The following is a 17936-nucleotide window of genomic DNA, read 5'->3' as shown; positions in this document are numbered from 1 at the left end:
AATAGTGGTATGAAAAATACATATAAAGTTATATTAAAATTTCAGTATACATTAAAAATCATCATATTGTAATTAACTGTGTCTTTATTGTGAAAGAGTAATCTAATTATACTTCGGAAAGGAGGCCCTGCTTTTCTACTAAGAGATTAGGAATGTATATATCATTCGAAATGCTGATGAGAAGGGAAATGAAAAAAGAGAATATACAATTTCTACCTAATAAAATTATGAAATTTCAAGGTGAGTTAAGACATTAATCTGGGAGACAGCCATCCTAAAAAATATTTACATAGGATCCAAATTATGCCGCTTCAGATTTTGCCCTGTTGACCTAATGCTTATTAGAAAGAGAGATACATGGTTTTTTGGGTTTTCCGATTCCCTCTCAACTAGGCTTTAAAAGCTGGGAAGAAAGTGAAACTATCTCATGAAGAAGTTATGCAGAAAATCGGTGAACTCTTTGCTCTAAGGTAAAAGTTTTCTCTCTAAATAAAATATTTCATATATTTAACAATCTCAAGAAAACATTCCCATAGTTCTGTGGTGAAGAGCAAACATTTACACCTTTATGGGAACTGTAGCTGTTTTCATTTCATTGATTATAAGCAGGGAGAACTCTTACCCATTAGAAGTAGTTGGGCTGTGTTAAGACTGTACTGAGGCCGGGCGCGGTGGCTCACGCCTGTAAGCCCAGCACTTTGGGAGGCCGAGGCGGGTGGATCACGAGGTCAGGAGATTGAGACCATCCTGGCTAACATGGTGAAACCCCGTCTCTACTAAAAATACTAAAAATTAGCCGGGCGTGGTGGCGGGCGCCTGTAGTCCCAGCTACTCGGGAGGCTGAGGCAGGAGAATGGCGTGAACCCAGGAGGCGGAGCTTGCAGTGAGCCGAGATCGCGCCACTGCACTCCAGCCTGGGCGACAGAGCGAGACTCTGTCTCAAAAAAAAAAAAATAAAAAAAAAAAAATAAAGACTGTACTGAAAGAAATCACGCATGTGCAAAAGAGATCACGATTCATCTACATTAAACCCACATTAAGGAGCACAGTAGGTGTTCTTTGAAGGTAGAAAGACATATTCCTGAATTTGGTTAATGGGAATTCTCTGTAAAAATATATCACTACATCATAATGCTAAGTAGACTTAATTGCTACAGAAAAGTTTCTTTGAATCTGAGACACCAAGATGCCACTGGAGAGAAAAACTGCTGCCAGTTAAACTATGACAATACTTTTTTTATCAGAGGATTAAAATTTTACACTTACTGAAATAGCTTTTAATCTTAGCTGGATATAAATTATATCACATTCCCTCTTGGGCATATATGAAAAGGAAAGCATAAGAAAATAAATTATTTAAGGCAAAGACAAGTAAGTCTCAACTGCCACCTGTCAGACACCATTAATTTTAAGATGCCTTGAGATGTTAAAATGGGAATAACTATGTCTAAAAACTGATGAATCATTTTAAATAAGTATCTGGAAAGGTTTTCAGCTTATTTTATTCTTGTAGTTGTCCCAGGATTTACAGAATGAAACATCCTGGATGTTGGTGTTTTTCTCACAGGCAGCATTGTCCAGTTTATCCCTTCTAGCATGTGGAATGAGTTACCAGAGCTCACTGCAAATGTTCACCTAAGACTTGTTTTTCCATATTCTCCTTAGATGCTCTGCCTGGAGAGAAGTGATACAGTGTTTCATTGTATGTGTATCTTTCATAGCTCAGGACCTATAGTTCAGGGTACCAACAAAACTTAAAAACCCATCCATCAGGAGCATCCTGCAGCATATCTGAAGCCTCAGATTCTCTGAGAAGTAAGGTAGAGAGATTCTTCTCTCCTGTTCTCTTGGTCATGCAAGCAGAAATTGATGTAGTGAATTATAATATCCAAACTGAATAGTTAGGACTAAATATAGGTAGGTTTGTGAATAGTTTCTATAAAGGCTTACTTTTACTATCCTGTTTCCTTACCTGTACAATAAAAATGCTTATTTGTTAATATAAGGAATGTGATACATCTGTGAAACTAAACATGGCAAATAATATTAGATTAAAAAAACTAAATCTAAATTTATATAGGGTATGATCCCATTTGTATAAGCAAATAAAAATATTCATGTTTATCTTTATATGCATACACATGTACATGTGTTTGCTTGCACACACATGCATGTATGAATACAGAAATATCTGGAAGTACACAGCAAAGTGTCTCTACAGGCCTATCCTTGGGGAGAATAAAGGATTTAAGTAGTGTGGTAGCATGAGAGCCTACCACTATTTTTCTGAATCCTTCTCTAGGATATTTTCCTTTTTTTTTTTATCGTGAACAAGTATGTATGTGTTTTTTGTTTGTTTTTTTTGTTTTTTTTTAAAAACAGGGTCTTGCCTTGTCACCCAGACTAGAGTGCAGTGACATGATCATAGCTCACCAAAGCCTTGATCTCCTGGGCTCAGGGATTCCTCCTGCCTCACCCTCCTGGGTAGCTGGGACCACAGGAGTGCTCCACCACACCCAGCTAATTTTAAAAATAATTCATAGAGACAGGGTCTCAAACCCTTGCTCAAGCAATCCTCCTCCCTAGGCCTCCCAAAGTGCTGGGATTACAGGTGTGAGCCACCACATCAGTTTATGTGTACTTTCATAACTTAGATTTTTATTTAGTTAAACATCTAAGTGTAAGGCCAGGCACGGTGGCTCACACCTGTAATGCCAGCACTTTGGGAGGCTGAGACAGGTGGATTGCTTGAGGCTGGGAGCTCGAGACCAGCCTGGCTAACATGATGAAACCCCATCTCTACCAAAAATACAAAAATTAGCCAGGAATGGTGGTGTGCGCCTGTAATCCCAGCTTCTTGGGAGGCTGAGGCATGAGAATTGGTTGAACCCAGGAGGCGAAGGTTGCAGTGAGCCAGGATCATGCCACTGCACTCCAGGCTGGGCACGGTGGCTCACATCTGTAATCCCAACACTTTGGGAGGCCAAGGCCAGTGGATCATCTGAGGTCAGGAGTTCAAGACCAGCCTGACCAACATGGAGAAACCCCATCTTTACTAAAAATACAAAATTAGCCGGGCGTGGTGGCACATACCTGTAATCTCAGCTACTCGGGAGGCTGAGGCAGGAGAATTGCTTGAACCCAAGAGGTGGAGGTTGTGGTGAGCCAAGATCGCGCCAATGCACTCCAGCCTGGGCAACAAGAACAAAACTCTGTCTCAGAAAAAAACGTAAGCACAGACTTCTTATATTAAAATGTAGAAATTAAGAGAGAGAGTGTGTATGTGTATGCTTGCTTGTCTAGTGTTTGCATAAACACTGGAAGGATACAGAGGCAACTAGAAGGGATTACTGATAGGGAAGGATACAGATAAGAATAAGAGTAAGATTTATCAATTTTTACCTGTTTATATCTTGATCTGCTCAGGAGGCTGAGGCAGGAAGATCACTTGAGCCCAGGAGTTTGAGGCTGCAGTAAGCTATGATTGTGTCACTGCACTCCAAACTGGGTGACATATGAAGACATTATCTCTAAAAAAAATTTTTTTAATAAAAAACAACAAAAAAGTGTGGACATATTAAATTTTTTTTTTATTTGAGATGGGGTCTCACTATGTTGCCTAGGCTGGAGTACAGTGTCACAGTCTTGGCTCACTGCAGCCTCTGCCTCCCAGGTTCACATGATCCTCCCACCTCAGCCTCCCAAGTAGCTGGGACTACAGGCATACACCACCACACCTGGCTAGTTCTTGTATTTTTTGTAGAGATAGGGTTTCGCTGTGCTGTCCAGGTTGGTCTTGAACTCACAGACTCGAGCAATCTGCCCACCTTGGCCTTCCAAAGTGCTGGGATTACAGGCATGAACCACCATGCCTGGCCCTAAAATTTTTAATAAAAAAAGCTTAGGCTGGGCATGGTGGCTCACGCCTGTAATCCCAGCACTTTGGGAGGCTGAGGTGGGCAGATCACATGAGGTCAGGAGTTCGAGACCAGCCTGGCCAACTTGGTAAAACCCTTTACTAAAAATGCAAAAAATTAGCCAGGTGTGATGGTAGGCGCCTGTAATCCCAGCTACTTGGGAGGCTGAGGCAGGAGAATCGCTTAAATCTGGGAGGCAGAGGTTGCAGTGAGCTGAGATCATGCCATTGTACTCCAGCCTGGGTGACAAGAGTGACTGTCTCAAAAAAAATAAAAATAAAAATTGAAAACAAAATGAGTTTTTTTCTGTGTACTTCATAAATAATGTTGGTATTAAAGATTGAATTAATTTGGTTCAGAAGTTTGAAACTCATTTGTAAATTTTATTTACATGTTTGTTGGCAGTATTTTGCAAAGGTCAGCATTAACAAATGTTTTCAGCCACATGCAATGCCACATGCCTGTAGTTCCAGCTACATGGGAGGCTGAGGCAGGAGAACAGCTTGGGCCCAGGAGTTCAGTTTGCAGTGAGTTGTGATCACACCACTGCACTCCATCCCGGGTAACATAGCAAGACCCTCTCTCTTACCAAAAAAAAAAAAAAAGAGTTTTCATAAAGCACTATGTAAATATTAAATACAATAGAAACAGTGATTTTTAATTCAAGATAAATAAAAAGTTATAATTTTCCCTTTTTTAAAGGCACCGTATAAACTTGAGTTCAGACTTCCTGATTACTCCTGATTTCTACTGGGACAGAGAAAACCTGGAAGGACTTTACGATAAAACGTGTCAATTCCTTAGCATTGGCCGAAGAGTTAAGGTACGTATTTTGCACTTTTAATGAGAGAAAAAGACACGTTGTCGCCTATAAGTTGAATATGTTTAACTGCTTGCAGAGAAATATCTTGTTTGACTTCCATTCAAATCTCTTTATATTTCCCCTTCTTGTCCTCTGTACAGTCACTTCAATTTTTTGTGTCAAAGGATCTTCTAATATTAGCTCTACAGACTAGATAAGGTTGGTGAATAAGATGAGAGTTTGGAAGCCTAGTGGTCCATCAGGAAGTTCTTGTCAAGTTTCAAGCAAGAGTTCATGACTGCTCCTGATCTGTCATGGTGACAGTGAGAATAGGAATAAATTTAAGAAAGAATCATGTAAGACAAATCAAGTGATGGGTAATGGCAGGCCATGGAGAAGGAAGAATAAAGGATGACTGATGTTTGCCTGGAGGTGACAAGTAGAAAGGTGGAAAAACAATAATGAGAGGTCAGAGAGGGGAGGTGACAGACTAAATCTAAGATATGCTGAGATTAGAGTAGCAACAAGATATCCAATTAGCTCCGTCATGCAGGCATTTAGAAGGGCAGAAGCAAAGTCGGGAAAAGAGACATGTATTAAGAAATCCCAGCACTTTGGGAGGCTGAGGCGGATGGATCACCTGAGGTTGGGAGTTTGAGACCAGCCTGGCCAACACGGCGAAACCCTGTCTCTACTAAAAATACAAAAATTAGCCAGGCATGGTGGCATGCTCCTGTAGTCCAAGCTACTCGAGAGGCTGAGGCAGGAGAATCACTTGAACCCAGGAGGTGGAGGTTGCAGTGAGCCGAGGTCGAGCCACTGCACTCCAGCCTGGATGACAGAGTGAGACTCCGTCTCAAACAAAAAAAAAAAAAAAAAAAAAAAAAGCTGTAGTGATGGAGGTAGACCACATGGGGAAAGAGCATAGAAAACAGAAAATTGACGTTAGTACAATGTGTGCACATAGTTCTGTGACATGTTGCCACATCTATAGATCCATGTAACCACAGGATCAAGACACAAAACTGTGCCAGGTGTGGTGGCTCATGCCTGTAACCCCAGCACTTTGTGAGGCTAGAGGTGGGCAGATCACTTGAGGTCAAGAGTTCGAGACCTGCCTGGCCAATATGGTAAAACGCTGTCTCTACTAAAAATACAAAAATTAGCTGGGTGTGGTGGCACGTGCCTGTAGTCCCAGCTACTCGGGAGGCTGAGGCAGCAGAATCGCTTGAACCCAGGAAGTGGAGGTTGCAGTGAGCTGAGGTCGTGCCATTGCACTCCAGCCTGGGCGTTGCAGCGAGACTCCATCTCAAAAAAAACAAAACAAAAAGACACAAAACTGTTTTATCACTACACAGTTCTTCCTCATGCTACCCTGTATAGTCACACTGCCCTCCCCCTACCCGGACTGTCCCTAACCCCTGGCAGTGAGTAATCTCTTCTCCATCTCCATAATTTTGTCATTTTGAGGATGTTATATAGATAGTCATACAGTATGTGACTTTTTTTTTTTTTTTGAGACGGAGTCTTGCTCTGTTGCCCAGGCTGGAGTGCAGTGGCTCAATCTTGGCTCACTGCAAGCTCTGCCTCCCGGGTTCACGCCATTCTCCTGCCTCAGCCTCCTGAGAGCTGGGACTACAGGCACCCGCCACCAAGCCCAGCTAATTTTTTTTTGTATTTTTAGTAGAGACGGGGTTTCACTGTGTTAGCCAGGATGGTCTCGATCTGTATGTGACTTTTTAACTGGCTTTTTTCACAGAGCATAATGCCCTCAACTTGGATCCATCCAAATTGTTGCTTGTATCAAAGTTCCTGTCTTCCTGTGGTTACTGAAACAATTTTTTGGTATTTCATTTTGATGTTACTTTTTAGTATATCTCATTGCATAGATATTTAGTAGTTGCTCTGGTTATTACATCATATGTATATAACTTATTACAATCTACTGATTTCAACATCTTGCAGATTAAATGAAGTATAGAATCTTTATTTCCCTAATGGATGATTGGATGCAGAAAAAAAAAAAGAATTCTTATTTCTTTTATATTCCTTTACCCTTCCGTATTTATAATTTTCTTAACTATTCTTCTGCAGACATAGAAAACTTCATCAGATAATGTTATAATTTTTGCTTCAACCATCAAACATAATTTAGAAAACTAAGAAAAGTAAAGTCTGTTGTATGTGCCCATGTTTTTATTCTTTCTGTTCTTTTCTGCTTCTGATCTTCTAAGATTTCTTTTACTGTGTTTTTTTTTTCAAGAACTTTATTTAGCCATTCTTTTAAGGTAAGTCTAGTGAGACAAATTCTCTTAGTTTGTCTTCATCTGAGAGTGTATTAATTTTCTCTTCATTCTTGAAGGATATTTTCCTAGAAATAGGATTCTAGGTAGACAGTTTTCGTTCTTTCAGCACCTGAAAAATGCCATGCCACTTCCTTCTGACCTCCATGGTTTCTGACGGGAAATCTGCCATAATTCTATGACATCTACATTTTATCCTTTATTATCATTTCACAAGGTCTTTGAGGCTCTGTTCACTTCTTTTCCAGTATATTTTGTCTCTGTTAAGATTGGGTAATGTCCTTTGTTTCATCTTCCAGTTGATTGATTCCTTCCTCTGTTACATTCGTTCTGCTGCCCACCGTTGAGTTTATTTCATTTATTGTATTTTTCAGTTCTAAAATTTCCATGTTTTTTTATTTGTATCTTCTGTTTCTTTGCAGAGACTTCCGGCTTTTTCGTTTGTTTCAAATGTGTTCAGAATTGCTTGTTGAATCATTTTTATGATGGTTGCTCTAACATCATCTAATAATACCTAACCTCAGATACCTCTTGATGTTAGTGTCTACTGATTGTCTTTTCTGATTCCCTCCAACTAATTTTAATACCTCCAGTTTCCCTCATTGCCTCAAGTGTTCTGGCTTGATATACAAGGTCCTTCCTATTGTTTCCGTTTTTCAGTCATATTTCCTACCAATCCCCACATTCACCTTGTATCACATCAAAAATAAGTGATTAGCCTGGGAAACACAATGAGACCTCATTTCTACTAACCTTTTTTTTAAAAAAATTAGCCAGGTATAATGGCATGTGCCTGTAGTCTCAGCTACCCTGGGAGGTTGAGGCAGGAGGATTGCTTTAGCCCAGGAGTTTGAGGCTGCAGTGAGCCATGATCACGCCACTACATCCCAGTCTAGGTGACAGAGTGAGACCTTGTCTCAAAAAAATAAAAATAAAAAATACATGATTTATAATTTCAAAACCTACCATGGCTTATTGAATGCTGTGTTCCACTTTAGTGTCTACATTTTTTTCCTCTAAGCTAGACACCACCCCTTGCAAAACCACATCAAAGCTATCTGCAGTTGTCACAGATCTTGGTACCACCTATTCCTCTGTAGGTGTCTTCCAGCACAGGACAGTAGAGATCATCACCACTGGTCAGGGCAAGAAAACCAAGCTATGTTGCTTTTAGCTGACACAGAAAGATTGATTAGTGATGGTTTAGGAATCAAATTCAGTGGACTCCATCAACACAGTTTTAGATAACAAAGGTGTAATTAGACACCGATTTGACAGTCCAACTGTCTGGTCAAACATGAAAAGCACTGGACTTTCCTGGTTGTCGACTGTGCACACAGGCTGAAGATCCAGAGGAGGAAAGGAAGGGATACTAAAAGCTTTATACAGATGAGGTATCTCCTGTGGTTGTGTTAGCTATTGCTGTGTAACAAATTACCCCAAAACTTGGTGGACTGAAACACCACTTACTGGCTGGGCACGGTGGCTCAACGCCTGTTACCCCAGCACTTTGGTAGGCCAAGGCAGGCAGGTCACATGAGGCCAGGAGTTCAAGACCAGCCTGGCCAACATGGTGAAACCCCGTAAATTAGTCGGGCATGGTGGCATGCACCTGTAGTCCCAAGTAGCTGACTCTGGAGGCTGAGGCACGAGAATCACTTGAACCCAGGAGGCAGAGGTTGGAGTGAGCTGAGATTGCACCACTGCACTCCAGCCTGGGTGACAGAGTGACTGTCTCAAAAAATAAAAAGAAAAAAGTAACACCACTTACTATTTCAGTTTTTGTGGGTCAGGAATCAGTGCAGCTTAGCCGGGTCCTCTGATTCTGTGTTTCTCACAAGGCTGCAGTCATCTCAGAGATTCACTTCCTAGTTCACTCATGGTTATTGGCTGGATTTGGTTCCTCTCAGGCTATTAGATTGAGGCCTCAGTTCCTCATAAGCTGTTGTCCAGAAGCTTCTCCATAGAGCATCTCACAACATGGCAGTGTGCTTCATCAGAATGAACAAGTAGGGGAGTGATATGGTTTAGATCTGTATCCCTGCCCAAATCTTGTGTCGAATTGTCATGCCCCGTGTTGGAGGTGGGTCCTGGTGGGGGGTGATTGGATCATCAGGGTAGATTTCTCATGAGTGGTTTAGCACCATCCCCTTGGTGCTGTTCTTGTGATAGTGAGTTCTCGCGAGGTTGTTTAAAAGTGTGTAGCACCTGCATCTCCCCTTGTTCGCTCTCCTTCGCTTCTGCCATGTAAGGTACCTGCTCTCCCTTCACCTTCCACCATGATTGTAAGTTTCTGGAGGCTTCCCCAGAAACCAAGCACATGCCAGCATCATGCTTCCTGTAGAACAGTGCAGAACCATGAGCCAATTAGGCCTCTTTTCTTTATAAATTACCCCGTCTCAGGTATTTCTTTATAGCAGTGAGAGACTGGACTAATACAGAGGGCAAGAGAGACTGTCAGGAAGAGAATGCTAGTAAAACAGAAGTCACAGTCTTTTGCAACCTAATCACAGAAGCGATTTTTGCTGTGTTCTCTTTGTTAAAAACAAGTTAGGGCCAGGTGCAATGGCTCATGCTTATAATCCTAGCCCTTTGGGAGGCTGAGATGGGAGGGTCACTTGAGGCCAGGAGTTCAAGACCAGCCTGGTCAACATAGTGATACCCCCGCCCATCTCTTTAAAAAAAAAAAAAAATTAAAAAGCAAGTTATGGCCAGTCGTGGTGGCTCACACCTGTAATCCCAGCACTTCGGGAGGCCGAGGTGAGTGGATCACCTGAGGTCAGGAGTTCAAGGCCAGCATGGCTAACATGGTGAAACCCTGTCTCTACTAAAAATACAAAAATTAGCTGGGCATGGTGGCGGACGCCTGTAATCCCAGCCACTTGGGAGGCTGAGGCAGGAAAATCGCTTGAACCTAAGGGGGCAGAGGTTGCAGTGAGCCAAGATCAGCCTGGATGAAACAGCAAAACTTCGTCTCAAAAAAAAAAAAAAGGCAAGTTATTAGACTGAGCCTACGCTCGAGGGTAGGGGATGACACAAAGGTGAACACCAGGAGGTGGGGAGTCTTTGGGTGGCATCTTATAAATCTGCCTACCACAGTGGTTTTGAAAAAGATGGAGAAAATTCTGGAAACCTACTTTATGACCCCTGACCCACATGATCCTCATACTACCAGTTACTTTAATGGTTGCCAGCTTCAGGCCATCAAAGTTGGTGGAACCATTACTGATCTCATTGTGTTCTGAATTGTCAGCAAGCCAAATGCCACTGCTCTCAGCTTAGACGAGAACATTAATGCCAAAATTAATGATCTGATCTTTTACCTGGGTGGCATTTTTTATCTGTCCATCCTCAGTATTCAAGATGGAATTACTGAAGTCAAGTCTGCAACTGAGGATACCCACCTGAGTGAAGAGTACCTTGACAGCTAAGTGGTCAGCTGTTTCATGGCTGAGATCAACTGCAGGTATAGAAAGGACACCCATTGAGAACAAGCAGGCTGCCCAAGCCCCTTCTGCCTCTACTGAATGTACTCTTCATTCTGGTATTGAGGCCAATTTGAGATTGGGTCCCTCCATGAAGGGGTTCACATCTATACCTCTGTGCACATGAGCAGCTGGAAGAATCAAAAGCCACCCCAGTCCCTGGCACCCTACACCTGTGGAGAAAGCCATAAGCAATGTCACCCAGACATATCACCAGTCCTTCACGGGTGGCTCTATTTATATCCCCAAGATTTAAAATCTCTTATAGGGCCGGGTGTGGTGGCTCACACCTGTAATCCCAGCACTTTGGGAGGCCAAGGTGGGAGGATCGCTTGAGGCCAGGAGTTCAAGACCAGCCTGGCCAACATGGTGAAACCTGTCTCTACTAAAAATACAAAAATTAGCTGGGCATGGTGGTGCATGCCTGTGATCCCAGGTACTTGAGGGGCTGAGGCACTAGAATCACTTGAACTCGGGAGGCAAAGGTTCCGATGAGCTGAGATTGCACCACTGCACTCCAGCCTGGGTGACAGAGTGAGACTTATCTCCAAAAAAATAATTAATAAATAAGATAAAGTCTCCTACAGGAAGAACTAGAACTGAATTTATTTACAGGCAGCATGATCTTGTATGTAGAAGACCTGAAAGAATCTACAGAGAAGCTACCAGAATAAGTGAGTTTATCAAGGTCTCAAGATCAATGTATAAAAACGGTTATCTTTCGTTATACTGCAAATACGCAATTGGAAAATGAAATTTTAAAAATTCTGTTTATAGTAGCACCCAAAACTTGAATTACTCAGGTTTGAATTGAGTGATTCAGCTATTCCAGAATGATATTAATTAATCAATTGGAGTAATCTGAGCAAGTAATTGTTCTTTATTTCATTCCCCAGTCTCACTGTGGGACATCTTTTTTGGTGTTAAGTCTTCTGCATGAGTTATGAAGCATACCTAAAAGGTCTCAAACTACATTTCTCAGAGTTTTTTCTCAGCATCCCGAAGGCAGTTCAGACTCGTTGGATTATGTCAAGGTTATTTAGAAGGGGTTGAGAGTTCACCCTGCCTTAGGCTCAGCATAGTGCTGGCATTATACATAATACAAAAGAAAAGTAAGAATTGGTCCTGCCCGTCAGCCAGCTTTACAGTCTTCTAAGAAAACAGATGGAACAGGCCGGGCGTGGTGGCTCATGCCTGTAATCCCAGCACTTTGGGAGGCCGAGGAGGGCGGATCACAAGGTCAGGAGATCCAGACCATCCCGGCTAACATGGTGAGACCCTGTCTCTACTAAAAATCAAAAAAATTAGCTGGGCGTGGTGGCGGGCGTCTGTAGTCCCAGCTACTTGGAAGGCTGAGGCAGGAGAATGGCATGAACCCGGGAGGCAGAGCTTGCAGTTAGCGGAGATTGTGCCACTGCAGTCCAGCCTGGGTGACAGAGCAAGACTCCGCCTCAAAAAAAAAAAAAAAACAGATGGAACAAAGAGTAGCGGGGGTTTTTTTCCCCCTCAAAAAGTAGAAGAAAGGGTCTTGAGAAAATAGGGGTGAGTAGGCATAAGACATGCTAAAAAGTTGAGTACAGAGGTCCAGATGCAGAGAGCAGTTACACAGTGTCATGGGACAGAAACTAGTTGGCAGTGGATCCCTCGCTCCGTTTTCTCACATCAGTATCCCCTGAAGTCCTGTCGTTGAGGCTTCTGTCCCCATGCCACCTACTCCGTGAACACTTGTTTGTTGTCATGACTTCTAATCCCACCTTCTCCTGCTGATCTTCAAATGTCTCTCTCATCCCAGTCTCTTGTCTGCCTTCCAGACTTTTCCAGTTGCCCCTCAATCTCACAGATCTTCCTCATTTACATATCTCATCGCATCCTTTTAAAAATTGTGTGTACCATTTTCCACTAGAATGTAAGCCCCATGAGATCGGAGACCATGATTATTTTCTTGCCTGTTCTTGGCAAAGGCCTCACATACAGTATGTCCGCAAAAAATATTTGTAGAATTAGTCAATGATTAAGATTTCAAAATGAAACTTTTGAAATTCCCCCCCACCCCAGAAAATGGTAAACCTTTTCAGTTCTTTATTTCAGCTCATGGGAGGACCTTCTAGCCTCACCTATCTAGTCATTCAACCAGAAACTTAAAAGTCATCTGGGTGTCCTTTTTCTCCTTCACCTTCCATATCCAGTCAAACAATCTTTTTAGTTCCCTCTAAGTATCATGGATTCATTAGCAAACATTTATTGAAAGCCTATGTGATAGGCCCTAGGCTGGTGAAACGGGAATACCATACTGACCTGTCTTCAAGCCCCCAACTATTAATGTTCATCCACACAGCCCCTCATCTTCCTTTCCCACCTGGACTTGTCTGATTCCTTCTTGACTCTCTCAGTCTCCAGACTGGACCTTTTCCCAGTCTCTCTGCACCCTTTGGCTGCAAGACAGACAAATGTGTCTATTTCACCATTCTGTCTCCTCTGCCCAGTGTAGTACAGTAAATGTTAAAACAAGTACTTCCAGATTGAACAAAGGCCTCCCCATTACCTGCAGAATGAAGTTCAGATATTCTAGCATGACATGCTACTTTCCTATTGCTGCTTAACAGAAATTTATCATCTTACTGTTCTGTAGGTCAGAAGTCTGGCACGGCCTAAAGTTAAGATGTTGATTCCTCTTTGGAGACTGCGAGTGGAATCCATTTCGTCACCTTTTCCAGTGACTGGAGGCCACCCATATTCCTTGCTCATGGCCCCTTCCTCCATCTAGCAAAGGCCTGTGGGATCCTCATATTGTATCATTCTGAACTCCTCTGCCCCGCATTTCCACTTTTAAGGACCCTTGTGATTACATTGGGCTTACCCAGATAATCTAGGATTATCTCATCTTAAGGTCAGCTAATTAATAACTTTAATTTCTTACACAATCTTAATTCTCCTTTGCCATATTATATTCACAGGTTCCAAGAATTAGGACATAAATCTCTTTGGGGTGGGGGACATGGTTCTGCCTATACCATATGTAGTACACAGTACCTCTCACAATCTGGTACTAACTTCTTTTTTTCTGAGATGGAGTTCAATGCCGTGGTCTTGGCTCACTGCAACCGCCGACTCCCGGGTTCAAGTGATTCTCCTGCCTCAGCCTCCCAAATAGCTGGGATTACAGGTGCCTGCCACCACACCCAGCTAATTTTTCTATTTTTAGTAGAGACGGGGTTTCGCTATGTTGGCCACGCTGGTCTTAAACTGACCTCAAGTGATCCGCCTGCCTTGGCCTCCCAAAATGCTGAGATTACAGATGCGAGCCACCGCCCCCAGCTGACTTACCTTCTTAACCTCACTTCCAAGCACTTTCTTCTAGGTTGTCCACAATCTAGCTATGCTTGTCTGTATGCTGTTTCCTATGCTTGACATGCTCCCTTCATCCCCCCATAACCCCACCAGCATCCCACCTTTTCTTCGTGTCCACTGCCTTTTAAAGCCTAATTCACATTGCCTACCTCTGTGAAGCCTCTCCTGGTTTTTTCTTTGCTCCCTTAATCTGCATGCTCGACGCGTACGTGCCTCTATACCTAAATAAATAGAAAGCATGCTGTGGTAATAGGGACTTTTTTTTTTTTTTTTTTTTTTGTTTGTGACGGAGTCTCACTCTGTCGTCCAGGCTGGAGTGCAGTGGCGCGATCTTGGCTCACTGCAAGCTCCACCTCCCGGCTGGGTTCACACTATTCTCCTGCCTCAGCCTCCCGACTGGCTGGGACAACAGGGGCCGCCACAACGCCCGGATAATTTTTTTGTATTTTTAGCAGAGATTTGGGGTTTTACCCTGTTAGCCAGGATGGTCTTGATCTCCTGACCTCGTGATCCTCCCGCCTCAGCCTCCCAAAGTGTTGTGATTACAGGCAAGAGCCACTGCACCCGGCCATAGGGACTCTTGCTTGCACATTTCAGTGTGTTGTCAGATGCTTGGGTTAATTGAGGTTCGAAGCTAAGTTGTTAGACTTAATAATAGGAGACTTTGGGACGTTTAGGAGAGTTGTGGTAATATAAACTAAAGTTAAGGAATAAATTGGATGATGATGAGGTAGTGGAGGAAGAAAATGTTGCCTGTTTTTTGGCCCAAGTTGAAAGAAAATGCAAGAGGCTGAATCAGTAGTCTGAAGAGAGAAGCAAGCTTAAGGATGAACATTAAAGACCAAGATCAAGCAGCCAATAGAAACAGACATTAAGGGCAAGAGGAAAGGAAAACAGGGAGGGGAAAGGAAGAGGGAAGAGGCGTGCTCTACACATCTATACAGATTAGAAACTACAGGGTGACCATTAACGCCTGGAAATAGGGGCAAATGGTGGAGTGTGGTTCAGTGAGTTAGTCCTGTGGTTCTGTAAGACAGTTTTTTTTTGGAGACAGGATCTCACTTTGGCACCCAGGCTGGAGTGCAGTGGCGTGATCTTGGCTCACTGCAGCCTTGACCACCTGAGCTCAAGCAATCCTCCCACCTCATCCCCGCCAAGTAGCTAGGACTACCAGGCACACACCACCATGCCTGGCTAATTTTTTTGTAGAGACAGGGTTTCACTGTGTTGCCCAGGCTGGTCTCCAACTCCTGAGCTCAAGTGCACCTCCTGCCTCAGCCTCCCAAAATGCTAGGATTACAGGCATAAGCCACCAAGCCCAGCCTAGTAAAGCAGTTTAATGCTATGTGCAAAAATCCTAACATGGTGCAGTAACGCATTCCAATCAACCCCTGAACACACGTACCTGTGATTCATCTCTTAATGTTCACTGACCAAACCTGTAACTTCAACATACCCATGAGACAAACTGTTTTAAAATTTTGCTTTCAGGATTTCCAGTAGCAAGTGATATATAAAGATATTAGGTAGGTATTTAACAGTTATCACATCCAGGCCTGGCGCGGTGGCTCACGCCTGTAATCCCAGCACTTTGGGAGGCCGAGGCGGGCAGATCACAAGGTCAGGAGATCGAGACCATCCTGGCTAACATCATCTCTACTAAAAATACAAAAATTAGCCGGGCATGGTGGCGGGCACCTGTAGTCCCAGCTATTTGGGAGGCTGAGGCAGGAGAATGGCGTGAACCCAGGAGGCAGAGCTTGCAGTGAGCCGAGATCCGCCATCGCACTCCAGCCTGGGCGACAGAGGGAGACTCCGTCTCAAAAAAAAAAAAAAAAAAAAACAACAACAACAAAAAAAAAGTTGTCACATCCAAATTTTGAATTCAGGGACTTTATTTTCTTTGAACCCCCACAGCCAGCTTGTTTGGAGGCATCGGAATGCATAACTGTTGCAGTTCAGTTGAAAGCAATGCCATCTAGTGGTGTGTGTACAGCAGGTCAAATGTTAAGCGTAGATTTTCTAGTAGAAAGTAAATTATCTTTAGGTCTTGCTAAAAAACATTATGTTTCAAGTCTGCCTCTTTTAACTGCTAAAAAGGGCAGCTACTAAAAACTAGGACTCAAAAACCTATTTTTAGTTCTTCCATCAAAATCTTACAAATAGAAGAGCTTCAGTATGCAAAGTATTTCTTGCAGTTAAATTTGTACATTACAAAATGTCTCTGGACGGATTCACAAGAAACTGATAATGTTGGTGGCTGCCTTTGGGGAGAGGACTGAGGAGCAGGATTTTTCACTGTATAGCTATAGAATTTTTATGTGTATGACCGTATTAAATTGTTTAAATACATGTTACTGAAATTTTTCTTACGTAGGTCATGAATGAAAAACTTCAGCACTGCATGGAACTAACAGATCTAATGCGGAATCACCTGAATGAGAAGAGGGCACTCCGCTTGGAGTGGATGATTGTCATCCTCATTACCATAGAGGTAAGATGGAAATGCTCTGTACTATAATCAGTTACCATCTTTTCACAAATACAGGGGCTATGCTAATAAGATAGTTTGAGATAGAAAATTATTAGCAGGAAAGAGGCTGACTTTGTTATCATTACTAACTCTATTTGGAAGTTTCAAATTACTATTTGCAAATGCATTAAAAGTAATTCTTGAAAAGGTTCCACTTTTTAAAATTTGAGAGTAGACCTCAAGGTTCTGCTTTTAAAGATAGCATTTGGAAAAAGTTCTAGCTGTAAATTTATAATGTACAGCTCAACATCAAATCAAGCACCCGTACCTCCAATTCATAGGTTGCCACGTGAGAAAGGGCAAACATTTACCTTACTTCAGAGGAGCATTTCTCATTAGTCACAATCTTGGAAGTCATTTTAGTTTGTACCCATAATTTGCCCGTCATGAAATAATTCTCACTTTTTATTCTAAGGTAATGTTTGAGCTGGGACGAGTATTTTTCTGATCAAGTGATAACCAAAGTGTCACTGCAAGAGATATTCAAGTTCTACAATCAAAAATTAAATGTGCGTCCGGGCGCGGTGCCTCATGCCTGTAATCCCAGCACTTTCGGAGGCCAAGAAGGGTGGCTTATTTGAGATCAGGAGCTCAAGACAAGCCTGGCCAACATGGTGAAACCCCATCTCTACTAAAAATACAAAAATTAGCCAGGTGTGTTGGCACACGCCCGTCATCTCAGCTACTCAGGAGGCTGAGGCAGGAGAATCTCTTGAACTTGGGAGGCGGAGGTTGCAGTGAGCTAAGATCACACCACTGCACTCCAGCCAGGGCAACAGTGAGACTCAGTCTCAAAAATAAACAATAAAATAAATAAATAAATGTTCACTACTGGGTGATCATTTAATAGGTGTTTTTTAAATCAAGAAATTATCTTTTTCAGCCCAGTATATCGTGTGAATAAAATTATGAAGAATCTAGTGTTTGTATCTACATCACTGACAATTCAAAAGGAAAATATTTCAGTTAAGAACTTTGGAAAACTTTAGCATCTAGGAAATCTTGGCAAATCTTGGCAGATACTTCTTAAAGTCAAAGGACTTAGGTTTTAGACACCACAACTTAACCTATCCCCAGGGAATCCCATCATGGCCCTGGCTAAGAGAATCATACAGGAACTGAAGTGTTTAAATCAATATATACAGGCCGGGCGCGGTGGCTCATGCCTGTAATCCCACTTTGGGAGGCCGAGGTGAGTGGATCACAAGGTCAGGAGATTGAGACCATCCTGGCTAACATTACATAGTGAAATCCCGTCTCTACTGAAAATATAAAAAATTAGCTGGGTGTGGTGGCAGGCACCTGCAGTCCCAGCTACTCAGGAGGCTGAGGCAGGAGAATGCCATGAACCCAGGAGGCAGAGCTTGCAGTGAGCTGAGATCATGCCACTGCACTCCAGCCTGGGCATCAAAGACTCCCATCTCAAAAAAAAAAAGAAAGAGAAATCAATATATACAATAACAAGACAGGCTTCTGGTGGCAGAAATGAAATCTTAAATACCTATTTTAGATGGCATGATTTGAGTATGGCTGTTCACCGGCACCTTT

The 17936-nt window shown here is 42.6% G+C and overlaps 1 protein-coding gene across 3 annotated transcripts in view; it reads left to right on the top strand.

Annotated features, from left to right (window-relative positions):
* RMND1 (required for meiotic nuclear division 1 homolog) overlaps positions 1-17308 on the top strand; it is a 46240-nt gene extending 28932 nt beyond the window's left edge. Inside the window, exons 9-12 of one of the 3 annotated variants that reach the window (XR_004070686.3) lie at positions 394-470; positions 4620-4740; positions 13137-13394; positions 16233-16349. Coding sequence is in view for 1 of the 3 variants with exons in the window: in XM_031012267.3 (XP_030868127.1) it covers positions 394-470; positions 4620-4740; positions 16233-16349; positions 16804-16836 (348 nt within the window). In the remaining 2 variants the exon portion in view is untranslated. Of the gene's footprint in view, positions 1-393; positions 471-4619; positions 4741-10377; positions 10489-13136; positions 13395-16232; positions 16350-16803 lie in introns of those variants that run through there. The other 2 variants (XR_004070687.3, XM_031012267.3) reach the window with 2 other exon arrangements.
* Positions 17309-17936: the final 628 nt, after the last annotated feature.

Source organism: Gorilla gorilla, chromosome 5 (genome assembly GCF_029281585.2).
Source record: "Gorilla gorilla gorilla isolate KB3781 chromosome 5, NHGRI_mGorGor1-v2.1_pri, whole genome shotgun sequence".
NCBI lineage: Eukaryota > Metazoa > Chordata > Mammalia > Primates > Hominidae > Gorilla > Gorilla gorilla.
Note: the sequence above shows the minus strand (reverse complement) of the source record. Positions and strands in the feature narration are given on the sequence as shown.